The sequence below is a fragment of the Sapajus apella genome, unplaced genomic scaffold (assembly GCF_009761245.1).
Source record: "Sapajus apella isolate SASKATOON/1434 unplaced genomic scaffold, GSC_monkey_1.0 scaffold11, whole genome shotgun sequence".
NCBI classification, from domain to species: Eukaryota; Metazoa; Chordata; class Mammalia; order Primates; family Cebidae; genus Sapajus; species Sapajus apella.
Genome location: NW_022436951.1, coordinates 25490101 through 25514204, shown reverse-complemented (window position 1 = coordinate 25514204; position 24104 = coordinate 25490101). Strand labels below are relative to the sequence as shown.

Here is a 24104-nt window from a genome sequence, read left to right as displayed (position 1 = left end):
AGGATCAGTACCTATAAGGAAGTAAAAGAAAAAGGATTCCATAGGGGGAGAAATCGAATTATGATTCAGTTGCAATAAAGGCTTTGGCAATCCCATGGACTGCTGTCAGAGTTGTCTAGACAAGGCAAGGGGCCAGCCAGCCACAGGATGCACGCTGCCCTCCAAACCCCAACTGCAGATGGGGTATCGCCTTGGGCAGGGCAGCTTTCTTCTGCTAAGGGATGGATTCTCAAAAACAGACTCATCTGTGAGACAACAAAAGCCAGCACTCCTGCAACTGGGGGAATTAATGCCGGAGTCCTGGAGGGGAGATGGGGGCTGCACACCATGGCATCCACTATAAGCACGTGGAGCTGTTGAGTTCATGTCCACAGTAAGCACGTCAGATGGGCATCCTTGGTCCCAGTTTTACTGTTACAACCTAGTTACCAGGGATCCTGGGAGAAGCCCTGGGTTCAACTAATTGTTGCAATTGTAATTGTTGTTCCTAAGGAATTCTAGATGATAAAGGCAATAAAGTAGCAGTGATTTATTGTATATAAACTTTAAAATCCACTTTTGAAGGGTAAAGTAACAAGAAAGAGGAAGGAAAGAATGAAGAAAAGAAAGGAAGGTGAGGGAAGGGGAGGGGAGGGGAGGGGAGGAGGGAAAAGCGAAAAGAGAAAGGGGAAAGAGGGAAGGGGGAAGGGGAAAAAGCAAAAAAAGAAAAACCAAGTCCTCTCAACTCACTAGAGCAGCCATATCTACTTAACTGGATACAGGTGCTATAAAAAGTTATTTTTCTACTTCCCTGCCTTTTAACAAATAACATTTTCTGCTTTTTGGCTGGGGAGAGGATATTTAAAGTACCATGAAGTCAAGTTTGTGACAGTGACAAACTTAAGGAGGTTACAATTTTGAAATATATAAGTATTTAGATTGGAATCAACAAAATACCTATTAATGTATGTGACATGCATCGACGTCCAAATAAATGTAATTTATTTCCTATAAAGTCAGAATAATTGTGTTGGTAGAGTTAGAAAAAAAATCATTGTGGTTAAAGCTGCAAATTATTATAAAATCCCACGGAAACTGATAGTTGAAATGATTTTGAGATTCTCAAGTACTGTCATAATACTTGCATAATTTGAAATTCTGATGAATTCTTCAGAAGTTTATTTCCAAGTACCTGTAATCTTTTCATGTTGTTCAACATTAATTCATAGCCAGGACTTATCTGCAGGCAACTTTAGGCTTGTTTCTCTGTGAAATTCTGTAAGTTGGAGATTAGAAATATGAAAACAATCAGTTGGGGCACTTTTTGGCAGATTTCAAAATGTTGCCGTTTATTCAGTTTCTATCCCTATAAACGTAGTAGGTAATGGATCTTATTGGCATCCAAAACATATTATCTCACCTTACATTTATTCTTCAGGAAATTAGACTCATGGCTAAGTGGATTTTCAACAAGTTAAATACAAACTCTCTGTGCCTTCATTGAGATGTTTGTTGATGCTGTGGGGTTCATCTTGAAACACACACACATTCTGTACATCTAACACCTCCTCCATCCCTCTTCAAACAAAATGAACATTAGAACTTTAAATTATAGGCAACAGCCATAGTCAGAAAGCTAGAGGCCACTGCTCCAACCCTGGGGTCCTCTAAAGTTGATTGCAGGGCAAATGCTAAGCAAAGATGTTTCTAGATCTCTAGATGTCTGCTTCTTGCTCATAAAGTTGGAAGGATGAAATGAAAGCATGTGGGCACAATCCCTAGCTTGGTGCCGGCACAGAAGCTCAATAAGGTCCACAGTCCCTCACCTAGAGTCCCAAATCCCAGAGCTCTGAACACTGAAACATTTTTGGTAAATCCTTTGGCATCAAAACCTGTCCAGACAGGCTATTTCTAGGCCTTAGTATGAATGGAATATATCCCTCTCTAGAAATATAAATGTTTGATTATCAGATGGTCCTCCAGGTCTTACGACAGCCTGACATTATCTACGGTATATGCACGCCATAAAATTCCTAAAACTCCAAATATATGAGTCTCTGCGCTCTGGCTTGAAAGGCTTTCAGCTGAAGTTTGTGGATCTGTCCTTGGTGGCTCTCTTCTCCTTCCATTTTTGCTGGTCGTGGCCCCTTTCCTTCCTCCCTGGCCATTAGTCTAACTGAAATAAAAGCTACACTTCCTCAGACATCCTCTTGTGTCACCACCTGTTAGGCACCTTATCACATATTTTTTGGAAAGCCTGTGATGACCCTGGAAAGGATTGGCAACGAGCCTCGTTTTAAAGATGAGGAATCTGAGGCTGCACTCCAGCCTGGCCAACCGAGTGAGACTCTGTCTCAAAAAAAAAAAAACCTTTTACCTCGTTGCCTTTCTGAGAGCAAGATGGGTCACCAGCAGCTGTACTGGAGCCACCTGCGAAAATTCGGCCAGGGTTCTCGCTCTTGTCGAGTCTGTTCAAACCGGCACGGTTTGATCCGGAAATACGGTCTTAATATGTGCCGCCAGTGTTTCCGTCAGTACGCGAAGGATATAGGTTTCATTAAGTTGGACTAAAGGATCATCTAAGACATCTACCATGAAAAACCATGATAGTTCTTTGTACATAAAATAAACATTTTTAAAAACCAAAAAAAAAAAAAAAGAAAAAGAAAAAAGAATGCAAGAGAAGAAATCGTCATATCTGGCTTCCTTTTGGGTCTCCTTTAAAAAGTTGCTGAACTCCTCTGAGCATATTTCCTCATCTGCAAAATAGGAATACTATCTATACCCCACAGTGGAGAATCATAAAACAGCACGTTACGCTCAGCAAAACGCAAATGCATGCTACACAAAGCAGAAGTTTACACTGACACTGTCCAGTCCTTAGGCAGCAAAGCAGCTAGGGGCTTCTGTAACACGCGTGGAAAGGGACAAGATTATGTTCTCACTTTACGTTCTCTCACATTTGATCCCAGTCAAGCTAAAGACACAAACACTTCCCAGCACCATCTGGTCCTGTGATGCCTCCCAGGAGGAAAGACTCCACATGAATCGCTCTGCAGCAGCCAGCGCTGGCTTGGTACTGATGAAGACCTTTAACATGACGACTGTGGCATCCGTTTAGACAGCTGTTTTACGAACAATAGGTGCTGTGGCAGGATGAGGGGTGTATATTCATACAGATTGGATTAAATATGTTTATCGAAATGTGAAGAATAAAAATTTAGAAAAACAATGTCATGCCTATATCAAAACATCTCATGTACCCCACAAGCATATACACCTCCTATGCAGCCACAAAAGTGTTTTAAAAAATGGAGGAACAAAAGCATTATGTCAATACCACAGTGAGGGTAGGGAAATGTGAGAATGGAAGCATTCGCTAGGCTTTATACTTGTATCTTTGTTTGGCAGGTTTTGCCCACATGTGTTCATTTCTCCAGTGTGATAGGCATAAGATACCCGAAAAGGGACATGTCGTTGTGAAAACACCAAAACAGGGAGAACTGATAGTAAATGACTATGTGTCAATGGACCAGGAAGCCCAAGGAATCCTAATACAGAAAACAGGGAGTGGGGAACAGGGTGTACCCAGAGAAAGAAAGATAAACACACCCAAAGGAATGACAAGCAAATAAAATATCAAAGACATCTCCACACTTTCTTGTACCACCAAGAGGCTCCCGCAAAATAACAAGTGCATTTGTCATATTCCTTGTCTTGTCACTTCACTATCAGGAGATAAGGTTTTTTGTTTGCCACGCCCCCCCTCCCATCCTGCAAAGAGAATTCTACTCTAGAAAAACAAATAAATTGAATTTTCTAAAATTACAGTGTGGATAGAAGTGAGACAATGGATTGTTCCACAAACCCAAAATCAAAGCTAAGGTGTCTCTTGAAGCCTGAAAGAAGTAGCTAAATAAATGAAGAGGCTGGGTGTGGTAGCTCACACCTGTAAATCCTAGCACTTTGGGAGGCTGAGGCATGAGGATTGCTTCAGCCCAGGAGTTCAAGGACAGCCTGGGCAACATAGTGAGACTCTCTCTCTCCAAAAAAAAAAAAAATTACAGGTGCGTGGTGGCACAGACCTGTAATCCCAACTACTGGGGAGGCTGAGGAAGGAAGGTCACTTTAGCCCAGGGGGTCAAGGCTGTAGTAAGCAGTGATCGCTCCACTGCATCCAGCCTGGGCAACAGAGCAAGACCCTATCTCAAAAATGAAATAAATATAGTATTAGTATTTTACATCAGTAAACATGTTGTTTTCATTGCCTTCCATGCCCCCCACCAGGCAAAAGAGATGACAAATTAAAAGGTGACATAAATATAAATTAAAAACACACCACATGAAAAGCACTACACCATTTTCTCAGGATATAGATTGAAAGATGTGGCAAACACAGCAGATTAGGTCTTTCTGTGGGGAGAATGGCAGAAAACAGGATGATGGCGCAAAATCAAAACCAAGGAGCTCTCATTGTTGGACAATCGTGAACCTGGGCACTAATGAGATATAATTAATTCAACTCTGCATCCAAAGTTTAAAGAAAAAGACTTATGTCTAGCAAGTGAGATCTGGTTAACACATGGTGAGGGCAGCCACATTCTCCCGGCATGCTTGAACTCACTACTCAGAATACTGCACTCGCCATGCCTCACTCAGTGTGGCATGTTTCCTCGTAAAAGAGAACTTTAAGCACTAATTCTGTGCTGGGGGCTCAACGAGTGATGGGTCCTTTAGCAGATTTATTTAACCCCAACAACCTGTGACATAATAAACACCTCTACTTTACAGATTTAAAAAGCCAAGTCACTTTTCCAAGGTCACAAAGATAACTAAACGAATCTGAACTCCACGTTTAGCTTCATTTTCAACATATTAGTGCCTTCCCCTAAGCCACCTAAACTGAGAATTTCTCCAGATTTGACCCTGAGGTAGCCTTTCGAAAATGATACCTAAACATTTTACCTTTACTTTCCTCCTAAACTAACTGGGCCACTGGAAACTGCATCAGAGCACACAGCAATCACGTGATGCATTCATGTTTAGAAAGAGAAAGCCTTTGTGGCAAGCTTTCATGTGCTCTTTAACTCAGCCTGGATTTAATGCGAGTGCCCAGAGATATTCACCACCTCTTGTGCCACAATACACTCGGTGAGTGACATTAAACTTTGCCCCTACATGAGCCTTCAAGCCCCCTTACATAGGTCCCAGTGTCATGACATGGTGAGTTACTCTGAAAGTTAAACTAAGTTTGGGGCACACAAATCACTTCTGATTTCTCACATTATTCTGACAACCGTAAGTCATTTAAAGCTGGGGCATGAAGCAACTGTCAGGCAGCAGTGCACATCCCAGGGTCCAGTAGACACAAGACTTACCTTGTGAAAACATAACCTTTAAGCACTATTCAAAAATGACATCTGAAAACACATAAGATTCTAACTTTTATTATTAGGTTAGAACGAATGAAGTAGCAGCAAAATGGTCTCTCATATGATTTGGCTTTCACTGGTCCTCAGGGCAAAGAGGAAACCCCGGGCAGGAGACGATTGCTCAGTCCCAGCAGACCCTCAGAATCTCACTTGGACCCGAAAGTGCATCTGCTTGGTGGCATTGTTCTTCATTCCTGTCTTCAGCATCCATTTTGATTTCATCCTTTGCACATATTGCATGTCTCGCTCTCGCACAAGAGCCGCTCCTACGGTTAGAAGGGGATTAAGAAATTAGACAAAGGTCTGTTATTTGTGATCAGAGAAAATCCAACCTTGGCAGAGAATTCAAAAGGTTAGTTTGAAGTAACTGGGTTCTTGTATTTAAAACAGAGTTGCTAACTTGGGGTGTCTAAGCAATGGGCCTCAGGGGTCTCTGTGGGCCCCAGAATTGCATGCCAGAACTTTCGTATATATACATTTTTCTGGGATTAGCATCTTTAGTTTTCATCACCTGGAAGGGTCTATAAGCCCAAAAGGTGAAGCCCCATTAATCAGAAAGGCAGAAACTGTAAATCAAGTCAGAAAATACTTCCTGATAAGAGTAAGATGAAGTCAAATCTCTGCCAGATTCAAGTGGCCACACAGCTCACAGGCAGCCACAGTGACAGAAATCACATATAAACAGAGAGGCATTTAAAATGCATTTTAGTTGCCTAGAGCTTTCCAGGCCATCGGAAGGCAGCCCTCCTCTTATCTACTCCACAGTCCTCTGGTTGGAGAGATGTTTTCCCTGAAGATCTAAGGATAATCAGCTTCATCCAGCTGATTAGACACATCAGAAAAGATTTTAAAAGTAGCATATTGATGAGGTTTCAAAGCTCAGTAATTGCAGTGGCATTCTTGACTCTTCTGACTCTTACTAAATTTTCTATGGGAAACATTACAAAAAAGGGGACCGATAGCTAACCTTGACTATGGGCATGCATTACATCACACATGCATGGCATTCAACCCACTCAACCCTAAGAGGTAGGTCTTATTATTATCTGTTTTATAAATGAGGAAACAGAAGCTTATATTAATTAAATTACTCATGCTCATCATATAAGAACCTCTAAGTACATCACCTAAGTCACGTTTGACTCCACAGCTCAAGCTATTAACCACTAAGACACTATCTAATTCCTCTGCATAGCCTCCAGGATAATTTCAACCTTTGGTGATTACTAAATGATTATTTTTGTAACTATTACCTTCTGAAAAAGTTAATGGTATTTAAAATTACTGTGCCAGGAATATGAAATTTTTAAGTCATAGAGCTTTGGGCTTATTGCCTCAAACATATCAAGTGGTAACAGAAGTCCCTGGAGCCAAGAGGTTAAGTTTCCCCTACAGAGAATCCACAGGACAACGTAAATGGAAACACCTTTCCCCAGACCCCTTCTAGAAATACAAGTTCTTAGACTGTCTGCAGTTGTAAACATCAACGTACCTGTGCTGCCAGTCCATCCCAGGGCTCTGTACTGCTGAAGTACTCGGCCCACGGCCTTCTGATTTTTAGCAACTGCCACAGCTCTTGACAAGCCAAATCGCTGTTTGTAGTATCTCATCAAGGAGCGATGACCTACTCTGGCACCTGTATTTCAAAAGAGCAATACTGAAACACTGAGTTGGATAGGTTTTTCAAGGCAGAGCTATAAAGCAAGGGCTTTTCAAATCAGGTCTTTTAGTATATCTAGATGGAAAATTGATATACCAGAAGAAACAGTTGTTCTACCTTCTAAAGAAAGATGAAGCAGCACGTAAAATAAAAATGAAAAAGTGAAAGAAAGAAAGCATCCAAGAAAAAGAAAACCAAACAACAGATTTTTAAAAAAGAAAATGGCAAGTCATTGTTAAGTAAAAAACTTAGCATTGTGTACTTACTTACACACAATATGCCTCCCCAAAAATTCACATAGAAACCCCTACTAATGCAGATAACAGGGCCCTAGAAGATAAGAGATTTTTAGTGTTTTATATATATAAATAAAAATTATAGATATATGTATGGGAAGAAGATTATGCACAGAGAGGAGTTCTGATGTGTAGGTCTATAAGCCAGGGCCAGGACCTAAAACAGAAATCAATCCATCTTTCCTTTGCTTAAATTCTCTATTGCAGTGATTCTCCAACAAGGATTTCACCCAGCAGGGGACATTTGGCACTGATTGAAGACATTTTTGGTTGTTATAGCTAGAGGGGTACTACTGGCACCTAGTGGGTAGAGGCCAGAGATGCTATTAAACTTCTTTAAATGCACAGGACAGCCTCCCATAACAAAGAATTACCTCATCCAAAATGTCAGCAGTGCCAAGGCTGAGAAACCCTGCCTACTGCTTCCAAATGATGGACACCACTTGGTGAACTCAAATTTTAAAAGATGATTAAGCTGAATTCTGTCTATAGCTTTTGCTTATTTAGTAGGATCTAGTAAAACTATGTGAGTTAATCATGCTTTCAGAAATGAATTTCTAAATTTAATTTTCAAAGTATGCTGATGTCATTACAACATATGATTGTATATCTCATTATCTTATAGACCCATTAACTTGTAACAGAGTGAGAAAAAGGAAAACAGACTCTGCATATTTAAAATAAAAAGCTATGAGAAAAAGGTATTGGCCACCGATTGGAAATTCTGTAGCTGGGCTAATAAAAACCAGAGGCAAGCAAAGATATCTACTAAAGGAACAATTCAAGGTTCCTATTTAAGGGTGAGGCACATCTGATATATTCATCTAGTGGGTGGCAAACTACAGCTAGAAAACCAAATCTGGCCAATCGCCTGTTTTGGGTAATATGACTGCAACATGGCCATGCTCATCTGTGTGGGTATCATCTCTAGCTGCTTTGGTGCTTGCTACAACGGCAGAGGCGGGAAGCTGCTGCAGAGACAGAATGGTACACAAAGCCTAAACGATCACCTCTGGCTCTTTATAGGGAAAATGTCCCAACCCCTGTGTCATAGGCTCACGGGAGATGACCTGAAGGGGGCTGGCTTTAGAAATGACTCATTCCAGGCTTCATCAGAGCAGTGGCTCTCCAAAGGTGGTCCCCAGGCCAGTGTCATCAACATTACCTAAAAGCTTACTAAAGGCAAGCTATCCTTTCACAAGAATATTAATTAGGACAAAACCAATCAAATACCTTCCCAGGGGGACATAACCAAGCAGATACTTAACAATAGCATATACAGAAGACACGAAATAGCCATTTCCACTGAAAATGAATAAAACATATGTGGCTAGGGTAGAACCCTGTATACAGTTTCCAGGAAAGGTTTCTATTTACATATGTCAAACCATTTCTTTCAGAACCTTTTGTGTAAAAAGACCATGAACAAGATAGTATAAATATTGTGGAAGTCTGTATTTGCTTTTAGGATCCAGACTTTTAATTTGCATGAGAAAATTGTTTTGGTTAATTTAAGTCCCTATACCTGGCAAAACAACTGGAAAATAATTTGCTCGCTACACAGATGTGGAAAAGTCATTACTTTCAGTTGCTTGTTTTGTTATCACACTCAAGAGATGGCAAAAAGAGCCTTTCAATTCAAAGACACAGTCTTTGGATACCAGTGTGGATAAAAACATTTCCCCTGAACCTGACTGTTTTGGCAGCATAAGAGTTAACAAAGCTCTCCGACCACAAGAAATAAGTGAAATGTACTTGACAGATAAAAACACAAGCTTAAATGGAGGGTCTACAGCAAACTCCAGCACTGCTTACTGTGATGTTCTATTCACAACGTTAGGTCTGGACGCTCTAGGTTTGCAAGGTTTATCCCAACCCATTAAATGACACTGCTGGTCATTAATACATAAGAAATCAATATATTTATATTCTTAAGCAACATGTGGAACTACATCTTCAGAAGGTTGGCCTTTTAAAGCGTCCTTGAAATGGCTTCATTACTCAATGCCAAAGTTTCCAACGGCTGGTAAAAAAAGAACTGAAAATAGCGTTTAGAGCTATTCCTGTCCTGTGCCAACGACAGTGACCACCTGATATTAGCACCAAGTATGATGGGCTAAGGACAGCTCAACTTGAAGGACCTCATCAAGGAAAAGTATTTTCTAGAATACAGTGCAACTGCCCAATAAATAAGGGATAGGTTATATCTAAGTCATGGTGAAGCACACGACCTATCCATCCAGGTTTTGACACAGCAGTAACTGCTTACAAACTGTCCACGCCCTTTTTATTTTTATTTTTATTTTTGGAGACAGGGTCTTATTCTATCACCCAGGCTGGAGTGCAGTGGCCCAATCGTGACTCACTGCAGCCTTGACTCTTGACTTCCTGGGCTCAAGTGATCCACCTGCCTTAACTGGAACTACAGGAACACACCATCACAGCAGGCTAATGTCTGCTCCTTCTTAACAAATGGCCTTACAATTTATGGTACCCAATTGAATGGGCCTTTCATGCTAACTTACTCCATATGAGTTGAAGAGTAATGAAGGACACCCAAACCACCACACTGGACCATAATCTTCAAAATAAATGCTCATGGTGCCCTCTAGTGGATACTTTTTGTCATTGGCTTTAAGATTGCCTACTTGATGCTACTTAAGTCCAATCTGAGTAACTAGATTCAGTGTCCCAGCAGCAGGGGAGACTTATTACCCAGTAAATGAACAGGAGCTGAGTTCAGGAAGGCTTCCCAGAGAGTTGAATCTAAGGAAGTTGAGTCTTACAAGAAAAGTAGGAATAATAGAGGCACCCCATATGCAAACACCCAGAGGAAGAAAACTCCATGTGGGTGGGCAGAGGAATAGCACTATATACCTGAGGGACCAGGTGTAAGAGAAACTCAGCGTTCCTCAAGGCAATGGCTCCAGTGGAGGAAATACAGACGGTTAAGAAAATATACTGGTGTTTTAGAAAGAATGTTTTGGTGGTCATGTGGAAACCAGATTAGAGATGATCAGACAGGAAGCTGTAATGGTGACACAGACATATGAATATAAAAAATTTTTCAAAAGACATTTAGGAGTTACTAAGTCATCTGGATGTGGGAGAGGAAGATTGCTCTAAGATCTTTCTAAGGCTGGCCAAAGACAAAAATGGGTTTGGCTCTGGCAGTCAAAAATGGGTATCTTTTTAGATACCCATTTTTGGCTGTGGCTAACCTTAAAAAACTCAATCACCCAGGACAAAGCTGAGTATTCTTTATTTTTTATAAGTTTCAAAAATTTAAAGTCCAGATGAAAACTTCTCTTAAACACTCTAGATTTCTTAAATAGATATGTTCATTGTTGTGCTAAGTTCTGTAATACATTGTGCTAAAGTAGATGCAAAATGAAGCCAACACTATGGTGAGCCTACTACACATAGGCAGATACCGCTGCACTAGGATTATCTTCTTCAATTTCCTTAAGGTCTGATATTATCTGATTCTACCATTTCAGAAGCAGAAGCTAGGCAGACAACAAGTTAAACATACAGTCCTAGAAAATAAGTTATTAAACATATTTCTGATGTTCTATATGGTTACCATCATCAGAGAAAGACCAAAAAAGGTTTTCTGGGATTTAGGTTTTACCACTGGGTATTAGGCCATAATAATATATTGCATCATAACTTTCTTATCACTGTAGGAAGAACTGTCATCTTCAAAACTGGTTCTGCCTGACCTTTCCTTCTGCTGCCACACTCTAACACTGCTCTGGGCCTTACAAGGTTATCATTCTGAGCTAAAGATTGCCATCTGTACCTAAGAAGTTACACTCTATGTGGAAAGCCCTAAGACAAGGTTGTTTCACTGCAGTATCTCCACCAGCAGGCTGCATTGTTCCTGCCTGCACCATTACTGCAAATCTCCCGAGGCAGTGTAGGGATATTGGAAAAAGGCTTTACTGATTGTGTGTGTGAGATCTTGGTAAGTTACTCAACCTTTCCAAGCTTCATATGTAAAATGAAGAGGTTGGAATCTAACTCACGTTGGCCTGTAAAGATAAATACATTTTCCTGAATGCGCTAACTGCTCAGCAAATACCAGGTATTAAGATCTCATTCTCATCTCTACTTTACCGTCCCCTTTCACTTCTCAAACATGTCCTCTGTAGTTTCTCCTATTCTTATCAGTTAATCACGATTCTTTCTTCCTACACAATAAACAACCATGTATGCTGCTCACATTCATGGTTATTCTTCATCTTTTCATACCTCGTGGTGGATAAATTTCCACCATGAGTCATATACACCCACACCAAACTACCATTTGGAAGTCTGAGCAACAAAAGGAAACAGGAATCAGTTCAAAGAATAACAGTAAGGTTACAATTAACATGAGAAATCTAGACAGAACCAAAAAAAAAAAGATAAAGAACAGAACAGAAAAAGTCTATAGCTTTAAAAAAAAAAAAAAAATGCCCGATCAAACATTCTGAGTCATAACCCAGAAGTGAACAGAAACACTAATCAAATTTAAACAAACAGCCAACTTAGAGCTGAGCAGCAACCTTCAGGATTTACACCATACATGAGAACCCAAACATAAACTTTAAGTTTTATGATCTATTTCCCTTGGTATGGAAAGTAATTGATGGAGATATGCTGCTCCCTCTACCCCATTGGCATTAAGCTATTTATTTTTGACAAATGCACTTACCAGAAGGCAGAATCAATTCCATGGTTTCATCATCATATTCCAAGTTCTTTTCTGAAGGCAACTCCTCAGCCTCATTAGGGTCCTCCCCTTCCTTATGATCTGGGTAGCTACTCCTATAACAGAGAAATCACACTAATAAAGAGACTAACATCTCAACTTGAACTAAAAGACATAAACTTTATTTGCAAATGTGGCAAACTTCCTAAGCTACCTAAAAGGGAGAGAAAAGAAGCAGCTATAGGGACTATCAGCTAAAAGGTTTGGGAAGAAAACAACTTGTTAGCATTTTATCTTAGAAGAAGTGAGCAAATGACCTATAACAGAATTCTATTTGTTTTTCCCTAGAAAGGCTGCCTGACGAGAGGAAGAGAAGGAGAACGTACAGCTGGACATGCAGCGATACTCAATTTAACCTTATAAAAACAAGTTCTAGAACAGTGCTGTCCAACAGAACTCTGTGATGACAGAAAACGTTCTATCAGTAGATTGATAAAACTATCAATACTGTGTCTGATTTCTATCAATACTGTGTCTGATACAGTAACTCCAGTCACATGAGCTTTCAAGCACTGAACTTTGAAATGCAGGTAGTCTGACTGAAGTACTGAATTTTTATATTTTTAATTAAACTTTTAATTTATTTAAATAGCTATATGAGTATACCTAGTAATTACTATATTGGACAGTGCAGTTCCAGAAAAATCTCTATATTCCTAAAAATGCTAATAAATTCTATTCATAGATACACATGAAAAATAATTGGAAAAGTGCACATTAAATTATTAACAGTAAACCAGACAATCTAATAAGAAAATAGACAAAATACTTGATCAGATACCTCACAAAAAGATATCCAGATGGCCTATGAATACACAAAAAGGCTCTTGATTGCATTAATCATCATCAGGGAGATGCAAATTAAAGCCACTATACACCCACCAAAGTTGCTAAAATGAAAAACTCTCCCTCACTGCAAGTGGGAGTATAGAGAACCACTTTGGAAAACAATTTGACAGTATTTTCTAAAATTGAACATATGTATATCCTCTGGCCCAACTCCTACATAAGCACACAACAGATAACATATAAACATTTGCCAAAAGACACACATCAGAATGATGTGGCAGCATTGTTTGTAATAGCCCTAGATTAGAAACCACGAAAATGTATATCAACAATAGGCTAGATGTTGTGGAGCAATGAACAGAATACTCTATAACAATAAGAATCAACTATCTACAGTTACATAAAATAGTATGAATGGGTCTTCCAAACACAAAATTGAACAAAAGAAGCCAGACCCAAGAGTACCTTCCATTTATATAAAGTACAAAAACAGGCAAAACCGATCTATGCAGTTATAAGTCAGAATAGTGGTTACTCTTGGTGAAAGGAGGGGTAGTTCCTGGAAGGACGCGCAAGGGGAATGTCAGGGTATTATTAAGATGCTGTTTCTTGATCTATGTGCTAGTAACATTTAAAATTTTACTAAACTGAATCATGATATTACAGTACGGTCATCCCTTGGTATCCACAGGGAATTGGTTCCAGGACCTCCCTAGGATATTAAAATTTGCAGACGTTCGAGTCCCTGATATAAAATGGTGTAATATTTGCATATAATCTAAGCACATTCTCCTATATGCTTTAAATCATCTCTATATTACTTATAATACCTAATACAATGTAAATGCTATGTAGATAGTTGTTACACATCACTGTTTAGGGAATAATGACAAGAAAAATAAGTCTGTGCATGTTCAGTAAACACAAAATTTTTTTCTAATACTATAGTTTGGATCCACGGATGGAGAATTTGTAACTACAGCTGTATACATATAGGCACTTTTCTGTAAGTTTATTCTTCAATAAAAAGTTTCAGGTCCAAAATAAGTAAATAAGTTACCTTGTGAAGGAGAGTGAAATTATAGGTAATTTGTCATTTTTTAGCTGAGTGAATCCACATAAGCTGCTTATTAGAACAGTGCCTGGCAAGTAAGCAATCCATAAAAGCTAGCTTTGTAAGTGAGGCCTTTCTGTTTTCCAAGTTTTCTTTATTAAACATTGTCAACTTATTATTATGTTTCTCCTACAGACAGGGTCTCACTATGTCACCTATGCTGGCCTGAAACTCCTGGTCTCTAGTGATCCTCTTACCTCAGCCTCCTGAGCAGATGGGACTACAGTCTCACACCACCACACTTGGCTTTTATTTTTTTAAGGAAAACAAATCATTTTAATATTCATTTTTAGGAAGAAAAGCTCACATGATTTCTCATTTCTAGGCACCAATAGAATAAAACTGTACATGAAATGAAAAATGCATCATTTGGACTCAGGGAGAACCATTTCCATCAGTTACACATTTTAATTCAAACTAACAGAGCAACACCCAATAAACAACAACAGTAACAACAAAAGGCTAGGGCTTGAAGCTTAGATTCTAGACGGAGGAGACAATAAACAAATAATATATAATACATATAATGACAGTACGGGCTATAAGGAAAAATAAAACAGGATAAAAAGGATTGGGCAGGTGTTATTTTATAGAAGGTGGTCAAAAAAGGCCACACTAAGAAGGTGAAATTTGTGTCAATGCCTTCAAGAAGTGAGGGACAAGTCACGTGAATATCTGAGTGAATACTACAGACAAATACATTAGCAAATGCAAAGGTCCTGAGAAACACACTTGATGCATTAGAGGAAGAGTTAGGAATCCAGAGAGCAAGTCATACAAAACAAAAGAACCACAGATGCTCCAGATCACGTGCAGGGCCCTGCAGGCCGGTATACTTTGGCTTTTTCTTTGAATAAGACAGGTAGTCTTTGAAAGAATCTGAGCAGAGTTTGACCTGACTTAATGTTTTAAAAGGATCTCCCTACAGTTTCAGTTTTGAGAACAGAATGTAGTGGGTAGGAAGAATGTAAGTATGGAGAGCAGGCAGCAGGAGACTACTGTAGGAAGTCAGGTGAAAGGTGATGGCGCCCTGCACTTGGGTAGCAGCAGTACAATTAGTGAGAAGCAGCAGATCTGAAAATAGATAGTGCAAAGGTAGATAAAGCAGGATATGGTGATAGATTCTAGTGTAAGCATGAAAGAAAACAGAATAAAGGAAGACTGCATGGCATTTGGCTTAAGTAACTAGAGGGAGAGCAGATTAGGATGCTTGGCAGGAGTTGATTTCAGACAGGTGAAGTTAATGATCCCTTTTGAACACAAGCAGAAATATCAAGGAGGCAGCTGGATATTTTCAGTCTGTAGCTAAGGGTAAGGCTACACTAGAGATATAAGTGTGGGGGGGTCATGGGCCTACAGAAGATATTGAAATCTACGAGACTGGGCAGGATCCTGAATATCGCCGCAGGATGAGAGACTGAATGCTGGGCATTCCAAGCCTGCTGCTGATGGCAGCCGCTTGACTCTATCCGTGGTATTTGCCTTGACCACTCTGATTACAACATCAGTCAAAAGGTCATAAACACTGCTGTCTAAAAGGAAACTTGAGAGGGATGAATACTGTCCTTCGCCTGAAAGAGGATGCTTCCCACCACCAGCAGACAGTCATTGTCTTCTCCACTGCCACAACCTCTGACCCTCCCCTCTACCTCCACCCCGTCATGTCCACCAACTGCAAGTCTCCAGCTGCGAAAACTCAGAAAGAAAATGCAAAAGAAGACTTACAAGACTGAGACTTTACTGAACATTTTATCACTTGGACTATGCATGCCTAGCATGGTAATTAAATACATCTGCTTATCTCCTGTGCTAGGTAACAGGAATTTTGACAACTAGTTGTTCACAAGTACTTAACATACATTTGTTAAATGACATATAAATTATTCAAGATCCTAGTTAGGGCAGGGCAAGGTATCTCACACCTGTAATCCCAGCACTTTGGGAGGCTGAGGTGGGTGGATCACTTGAGCCCAGGAGTTCAAGACCAGCCTGGGTAACATGGCAAAACACCATCTCTACAAAAAATACAAAAATTAGCCAGGCATCATGGTGAACACTAGCTGCTGGGGAGGCTGTGGTGGGAGGATCGCCTGAGCCCAGGGAAGTTGAGGCTGCAGTCGGCCATGATCGTGTCACTGCCCTCCAGCCTGGGTGACAGCAAGAACCACCAATGGGATAATCTCACCATCAGATGCCTGGTTTTGGCCAGGTTTAGCAACTCCCTCAGAAGACAGCTGGTGATTCAAGGACTCTCCGGGAACCCAACATGTGAAACCTAATTTCTGTACCTCTATTTAAGGGGTAACTGGCAAAACTGAATTCTTGATGATTTAACCAGAACAAAAACAAGTCAAACTTCAGTTTGGGTCTAAGATCTTCTCTTTACTATATGTGTTAAACTCTGTTAAACTGAGTTTCTCAACTACAAGGAAAGAACTACCTAATACAGAGGTGTTATAAGGGTTATTATAAGAATATGTTGTACAGTGCCAAACACATATCCAGCCCTGGCACACCTAATATCACTTCAAAGTAAATACGACCTCACTTCACTTCATATTACAAACTGTGCTTACCTAAAATCATAGAAGTCTGCAAATTCCAAAGCAGCATCACCATCTGTGAAGAGCTTACAGTGGCTTTTGTCATTCATGTGCGCCTGTACAGCTTCTGTGGAGTAGAAGGACTTCCCTTTCTCATTGCACCACAAGCAAATCTTTCCAACACCAACTTTCTCTCCTAAAAAATAATGTAAGGAAAAAATATGAGAAAAGCTTTTAGCAACCAGATTAAATCTCATTATTTGTCACAATTCAAAAATCATTCATAAAATAAGCAAGTAATTATATCAAAGATTGATGAAAAACACAAAACTAACTTTCCCTTGAGACCAGTCCCCCAATAATGTGATATTTCCTCATTAAAAGGAAAACATTGTACTTACCCAAGTATGTAATCAGTCCCTTAATATCTGAAAGATATTCTATGTCAGGAATAAAGAAACTGTGGACTTTGGTCATATGAGCCACATTCTTCATGAGCGAGCTGGAATGATGCAAACAAAATAAGCAGTCTGTAATAGGGATGGCACCAAGGGGTGGTTTTTCCCCAGCCTCTTCCTCCTCTGCATCCTGCTCCGCCGCATCGTCCATTGCTTCGGTATCCTCACATTGCAATTCTTCATCAGAATCAATATCTTCCCAATCTGCAAACGAGAATTTTGAAAAACAAAGTTTAAGAAAAGTGTTAGCAAGCAAAGATATCACAAAAATTCATGAGGTGATACAGTCCTATATTTGGGTAAGCAGCCCCATCCCCAACTCTCAGGGACAACTCCTCTTTCAAGATTTCAATTTTAGCTATTCGTCTACCACAGACTCATCTGTATGGCTATGAAATTCCTTAGTCTTTCTTTTCCAGGTAACAGGAGTCTTTTGCTTCTTTCCTATGCCTTACAGCACCTAGCCCAGTGCTGAACATATAGTTAGCAAGTCTCTTATCTGGCTATTTGTATAAACTGCTAAAACAACGCCTCTATCTGCTATTTCACAAAAGTACTATGGGGTGTGTGTAAGTGCTGGTGGGGTGCTCTATGAACAGCTATGGTTTGAATGCATGTCTCCCTCCAAAATTCAAATGTTGAAACTTAATCATCAATGAAATAGCATTAAGAGGTGGGGCCTTTAGGAGGTGATTAGGTTAGGTGAGCACTAATCCCCAATGAATGGATTAGTGCGGAGGAAACTGGCTAGCCCCTTTTTTGCCTTCTGCTTCTTCCACCACATGATACCATGAGAAAACTTCATCTCTGGAACAAGCCCTCGCAAGACACTGACTCTGCCAGCACCTTGATTTTGGGCTTCCCAACTTCCAGAACTATGGGAAAATACATTGATGTTCATAAATTACCCAGTCTCTGGTACTTCATTAGAGCAGAATGAACAGACTGACTAAGACATAAACACATGCACCAGCACTGTTAATAGGATGTGGGATTAGGGAAGGAAGGAATAAATAGCTCATAAAGTCAAAGAGGCGAGGCTGCTGGCTCCAGCTCCACATTTCTGGCTGAGTTGATTTTGATCCCTTCATTCTGTTTTACTCAACTAAGTTAAGCGCAAAACCATCATGACTGGAAACCCACTACAATCGCAAATTACACGGCAGCTTACTGACGATAACATGTCCTCCTGTGCATATGTTAAAAGCCTCCCCGTCCAAAACAGAGAAGGCATCAATTCATTCTCTAAATATGTATTAGGCACTTCTTTTTCCAGACAAGGTTTTAGGCCCTGATTCTACAACAGTGAACTCAACAGCCAAAACTGCTGGCCAGATAAAGCACTTCAGAAAGCGTCTGAACAAGCGGCGCTCATCATTTTACTTAAAAGCGCGCTCTCGCTCTCTCTCTCCCTCACACTCACACACACATACCCCCATCTCGAGTATAAATCTGGAAACTTAAGGGAGCCAAGTTCCTCTCCCTTCCTCTCCCCCCTCCCCGCCCAGCCAGAGCCATCACCGTTTTCATCCAGGTCCCCTTCTTCCTCCTCACTGTCCTCCTCCTGCTGCTTTGCCAACTTCTTCGCCTGCTGTTCAAACCACTGGAGCCGGGGCGGTTTCTCGCTCGGGTCTCGGTTGCGGGTCCTACGGCCACCAGTATCCACGGCCACGTCACTCGTGGCCTTTGCAGGCGCTGGGGGCGCCTTCTTGGGAGACAGGGACGGCTGCGCCTTGATGGCCTGCTGGATGGCCGCGTTCATGGCATCCTTGTCCACACCGTCCACGCCCAGTCCTTTCTCCAAGTTCTTTTCATTCATCATCTCCACTTTCCGATTCACGGCCTGCACGGCCTTTTTCTCCAGCTCAACGTGCCGCCGGGACTTGAGGTGGTTCCCGTAGGCGTTGAAAGAGGCAAACTTCTTACTGCAAACGGTGCAGTAGGTGGCCGAGCCCTTGCTCTCCTCCTCGGCGACGGCCCGCTGCGCCCGCACTCGCTCCTGGAAGCCTTCGGCGGTCACCGGGGCCATGCTGGCCACCTTCCGCCGCAGGTTGTAGCGGTGCCAATCTGTCTTATAGTGGGCCCGCTGCATGTCCGCGTCGCAGAACGCCACCCGGCAAGTTATGCAGGTGTACGTCGCCATTGCCAGGCGAGAACTAAGAGCAGACCGAGCCAAACACCTAGTGATCAGCGCCCTGGCCCCACAAGACCCTCAGACCTTAACCCGCCTCAGCGGCCACGAAGAGCTACTGAACTAGCCGACTCCCTGATTGTCACTGAGGAAACTTCCGGCACACGTCGGAAGTTATTTTCAGCGGCACAGGAAACCCGCCTCTCAGGCTGTGGCCACGCCCCCGCCGCGGTGAGGCCCGGGAAGGCGAGAGAACCCGTTGGCTGAACTAGACTTGGTCCCGCCCAGTCAGCCAAGGTGGGTGTTGATTGAGGGAGGTCGTGCCCTCCCAGTTGCCTTCTCTGGAGGCTGCGCCGCAGGGCATGGAGACTGCTACGCGAGAATGGGTGAGTGGGTCGCCCGAGGCTGCTCCCGGGCTCTAGGAAGCCCGCGATTATGAATGGTCCGGTCGGAAACGCGATGGGTGCGGTTTCTCCGAGGAGAACGCGCTTCGCCCGCGCAGCCTGAGGAATGGATGTCGCGATGGCGAGGGCTGCTCCTCACCCCGGGCTGCTCCTCACCCCTCGGGGCGGACCTCGGAACCCTCGCCGCTGGTTGGACCGCTTCCCCAGGAAACCCGAGAGGCCAGGCCGGAGCTCCGCCTTTCTGAGGCGGCCCCTTTGGCGGAGGACACGGGCGGAACTTGAGTGCCCAGAGTGCCGAGAGGGGCTCTCTGTAGACAAACAGCCCAAGCCACGTAGGTAGTTCTAAGAGTAGCCACATTTTTTAAAGAGTAAAGAGAAGCCGGGCGCGGTGGCTCACGCCTGTAATCCCAGCACTTTGGGAGGCCGAGGCGGGTGGATCACAAGGTCAAGAGATCGAGACCATCCTGGTCAACATGGTGAAACCCCGTCTCTACTAAAAAAAAATACAAAAAATTAGCTGGGATTACAGGCACGCACCACCATGCCCAGCTAATCAGGAGGTTGAGGCAGGAGAATTGCCTGAACCCAGGAGGCGGAGGTTGCGGTGAGCCGAGATCGCGCCATTGCACTCCAGCCTGGGTAACAAGAGCGAAACTCCGTCTCAAAAAAAAAAAAAAAAAAGAGTAAAGAGAAATCGGTGAAACTGCTTTCGATGATATATTTAATTTATCCCATCCTATCATTTCAGCCTGTAATCAGTCTAAAACAATTAATGAGATCGTTTACGCTCTGTCGTTGGTTCTAAGTCTTGGAAATCCCGTGTGTGTTTTAGAGTTAATAACCCATCTCAATTTGGATTAGCCCCGTGTCAGGCGCCCAGTGGTTGTGTAGCCTCATGTACATCGGACAGCAAAGTTCTGTAGAATACTTGAACTTCATGTCGAGAGCGGTGGTTCACGCCTATAATCCCAGCACTTTCGGAGGCCAAGGCGGGCGGATCACCTGAGGTCAGGAGTTCAAGACCAGCCTGGCCAACACGGCGAAACCCGTCTCCACTTAAAAAAAAAAAAATTTAGTCCGGCGCAGTGGCGCGCCCCGGTAAGCCCAGCTACTCTTCCAGCTAAGGCAGGAGAATTGTTTGAACCCAGGAAGCGAGGTTGTGGTGTGCCGCGATCGCACCACTGCACTCCAGCCTGGGCAACACAGCAAGACTCCATCTAAAGAGAAAAAGAGAGAAGAAAAGGAAAGGAAAGAGGAGAGGAGAAAGGAAAAGGAAATGAACTTCAAATGATTGGGGAGGTCATAGATTTCATCCAATCAGCCTTGTTACAGAATCGAATGTTGCATGCTCAGAATCCAAGCCGCCAATTGCACACCAAAAGAAGATGGCGTTTCAAAAAATATGGGTCAAGTCGTGCTGGTCTTTTTGCTCAAAACCTTCCAGTGGCTTCCCTTGACTCAACAAAATTTAAACACCTTACTTTTTATTCTGTGGGGCTCTACCTCTACCTCTGATGTCCTGTCACATCCCCTTCTCTACCCTGCTCGGCCTGCTTTAGTCGCAATGACACGTTTGATGTTCTAACAAGCATCTTTGGTTGGTAGTAAGTCAGAAACCCTTTACTCTTCTCCTGGAAACATGTTTTTACTAGCTTGCTCCCTTACTTTTTGGATCTCTGCCCAAATGCCTTTGTAAGAGAGGCTTATCCAAACCCTCTTATCCAAAATAGTGCCTACCTTCCTAATTTCCTTACCAGGCATAACTTTTCTCTAGCAGTGTGTTGTTATCTACTACTCTGAATTAAATCACCCCCAAATTTAGCATCCAGCTTTATTTCAGTTTCTGTATGTCAGGCATTTGAGTAGCTTAGCTGTGTGGTTCTAAGATCTCATAAGAGGTTGCAGTGAACATGCTGTCCAAGGCTAAAGTCATCTGAAAGTCTGACTGTATTTGACTGTGAATGGGAAATCTCCCTTAAAGATGGTTCATTTACATAAACTGATAGCAAGAGGTTTTGGTTCCTTGAGATGTGGGCCTCTCCATAGGGCTGCTTGAGTGCAGCAGAGAGCCACATGAAATTCATGGTCATGAATTTATTTCATGAGCTAGCCTTGGAAGTCACACACAGTCGTTTCCACAATGTGTTGTTACTTATACAGGTCAGCCCTATTTAATGTGAGAAGGGTTTACATAAGGGTATGAATGCCAGGAAGTGAGGGGCAGGGTGGTTTGAGGAGATCATTGGGAGATCGACTACCACTAGCATTTGTTGTTTGCCGCTGGTTTCCCAGGCCTAGCACTGGAAGTCCTGCATCCCAGGAAACCCCTCAATCCTGGACAAACCAGGATGTCTAGTCTCACTGCATGTGTTATCATCTACATCTAGATAGAGCACAAGCTGCATGAGAACAAGCACTCCTTTGTTGTATACCCTAATGCTAGAACAGTACCAGCAGATCAACTGTTCAGTATTTGTTAAATGAATTTTTGCAGTGCAAAAGTTAAGTCAGATGATTTTTATTTCTAGAAAACTTATTTTGACATTATCAGTATCTTAAAATACCTGAGCCGTCTGGATGCTCACTTTGAGAAACGTAGCTAGTATTAGTCGTTAACTGGAATAAGCAAAGCAGAGTATATTTTCAAGCTTCCCTAAAAAGTAAAGCAGAAGATGGCTATAAAAGTAAAGAACTTCTGGTTACTTTTGCCTATTATCATTCCAGCATCTGTTCTTCAGGTCATTATTTCCTCCCTGCTTCCTTTAATCTGTTTTCATGATCCTCCTATTTCAGCATCATTGAACTCTCCAGTTTCTTTACTTTTCTTTTTTAAAGGGGTGTTGTGTCCTCTGCCACACTAATTTTCCAATGTACTGTTCTGCAGCCTCCAAGACAACCTGTTTCCCTGTAGCGTCCCCCTACAGTAAATACGGTAATCAGTAATTTTCCTGTAGCATTTTTTTCATATGTCACTTTTTCTGTTCAAGAATTATTGTCTGTTGCCCGTAAGATAGTTTAAATTCCTTCACCTGGCTTTCATATCTCCCATAATCTTTCCCACATGCTACATATTTTTTGTAACATTCTACTGGTTCTAAATTGATTAAGCCATTCCTACCCTCAAGAAGTTTTTTTCTTTTATGCTTTCTTAGAGATGATAAATATTTACAGTTAACTGTAATAGAATGAAGTTGAATCTAGTACAATGAAATATAAAGAAAGGGGTAATGAGTATTTAGGATAGAGAAATCTCATCCCATTTGAGAGATCAGAAAAGTTTTCATTAAGGATTAAGCATTTCTGATGGGTCCTAAAGAAGTTGACTGTGGACTTTGCAAGCGAAAAGGGAAGTGGAACAGGTAGAAGAAAAACTGTAGAGGGAGGAAAATGAAGGACGTTTTTAAGAAGAGTCTGTCTAGGTTGGATGAAGCATAGAATACAGACAAACAAGGGAAAATGGGACTAGAGAGAGCCAGGATATCATTGGCTAGACTTGGATTCTTATGTTTACTCTTCATTTTTCATTCGGTAAACAATAGTCACAAAATGTTTCCGCTTATATGGCATCAGGAATAGAAGTGGGCCTTGAGCAGATCCAGCGGCAATCTCTAAAACTAATTGGAAAAAAACAAAACAAAAAAACAGTACTTCTACAGCCAATAGCTCCTTGGTAAATGCAAGCTGACTGTGAGGGACTGTTGAGTAAAATCTCTCTGCAGTACATCCTCTGCATTCTAAATGTGTCTAACCTCTGCTGATGTTACTGCTATCAAAAAAAATTACCAAATTGCTCACTCTCTGAAGAATTTAGATCTTCAGATCACCGCATCAAAAAAAATTACCAAATTGCTCACTCTCTGAAGAATTTAGATCTTCAGATCACCGATATAGTTTGTTGTTGTTCCCACCCAAATCTCATGTCATAATGTAATCCCAATGTTGGAAGCAGGCCCTGGTGGGAGTGATTGGATCATGGGTGTGGCTTTCTCTTGAATGGTTTAGCGTCACCGCCTTGGTGCTATTCTTGCAACAGTGACTTCTCTCAAGGTGTGGTTGTTTAAAAGTGTGTATCATCTACCCACTCGCTGTCTCTTGCTTCTGATTTTGGCATATGAACTGCCTGCTCCCACTTTGCCTTCTGCCTTGAGTCTGCTCCTTGAGGTCTTTCCAGAAGCAGAGGCCACCATGCTTCCTGTACAGCCTGCGGTACCCTGAAACAACTAACCCTCTTATAAATTGCCCAGTCTCAGGTATTTCTTTATAGCTATGTGAGAATAAAACCACCTATGACAAAGAAAATTAATTTGAAAGTACTGAAAATTAGAATTCCTTCTGGATACCATGACATAGCCCTTAAAATAGTTCACGTAATTCTCAAACTACTAGAGTTATGGTGCACACTGTAAAGGTGACAGTACACACAGTAACATGGTTCTCGTTTCAGTCTTGGAAGACTTTGGGATATTCATCTTTGATCATTACATAATTTAAAAGCTAATAAAGTTGCCTTCAAGTCAATTTGATTACTGGTCACGATAC

General features: G+C 41.7%; 1 protein-coding gene and 1 pseudogene across 2 annotated transcripts; one reads left to right on the top strand and one right to left on the bottom strand.

Annotated features, from left to right (window-relative positions):
• Positions 1-2341: 2341 nt before the first annotated feature.
• On the top strand, positions 2342-2622 carry LOC116552347 (annotated as a pseudogene). Its single transcript, XR_004269340.1, has one exon. The product of XR_004269340.1 is annotated as a 40S ribosomal protein S29 pseudogene (transcript).
• Positions 2623-5413: 2791 nt separating this feature from the next.
• Positions 5414-19379, bottom strand: ZNF622 (zinc finger protein 622). Its single transcript, XM_032279070.1, has 6 exons — positions 18552-19379; positions 16974-17234; positions 16606-16768; positions 12070-12182; positions 6904-7047; positions 5414-5677 (listed from the first exon to the last, which is right to left on the bottom strand). Exons 1-6 carry the CDS (start codon positions 19171-19173, stop codon positions 5550-5552), a joined length of 1431 nt encoding a protein of 476 aa, XP_032134961.1. The 5' UTR covers positions 19174-19379; the 3' UTR covers positions 5414-5549.
• Positions 19380-24104: the final 4725 nt, after the last annotated feature.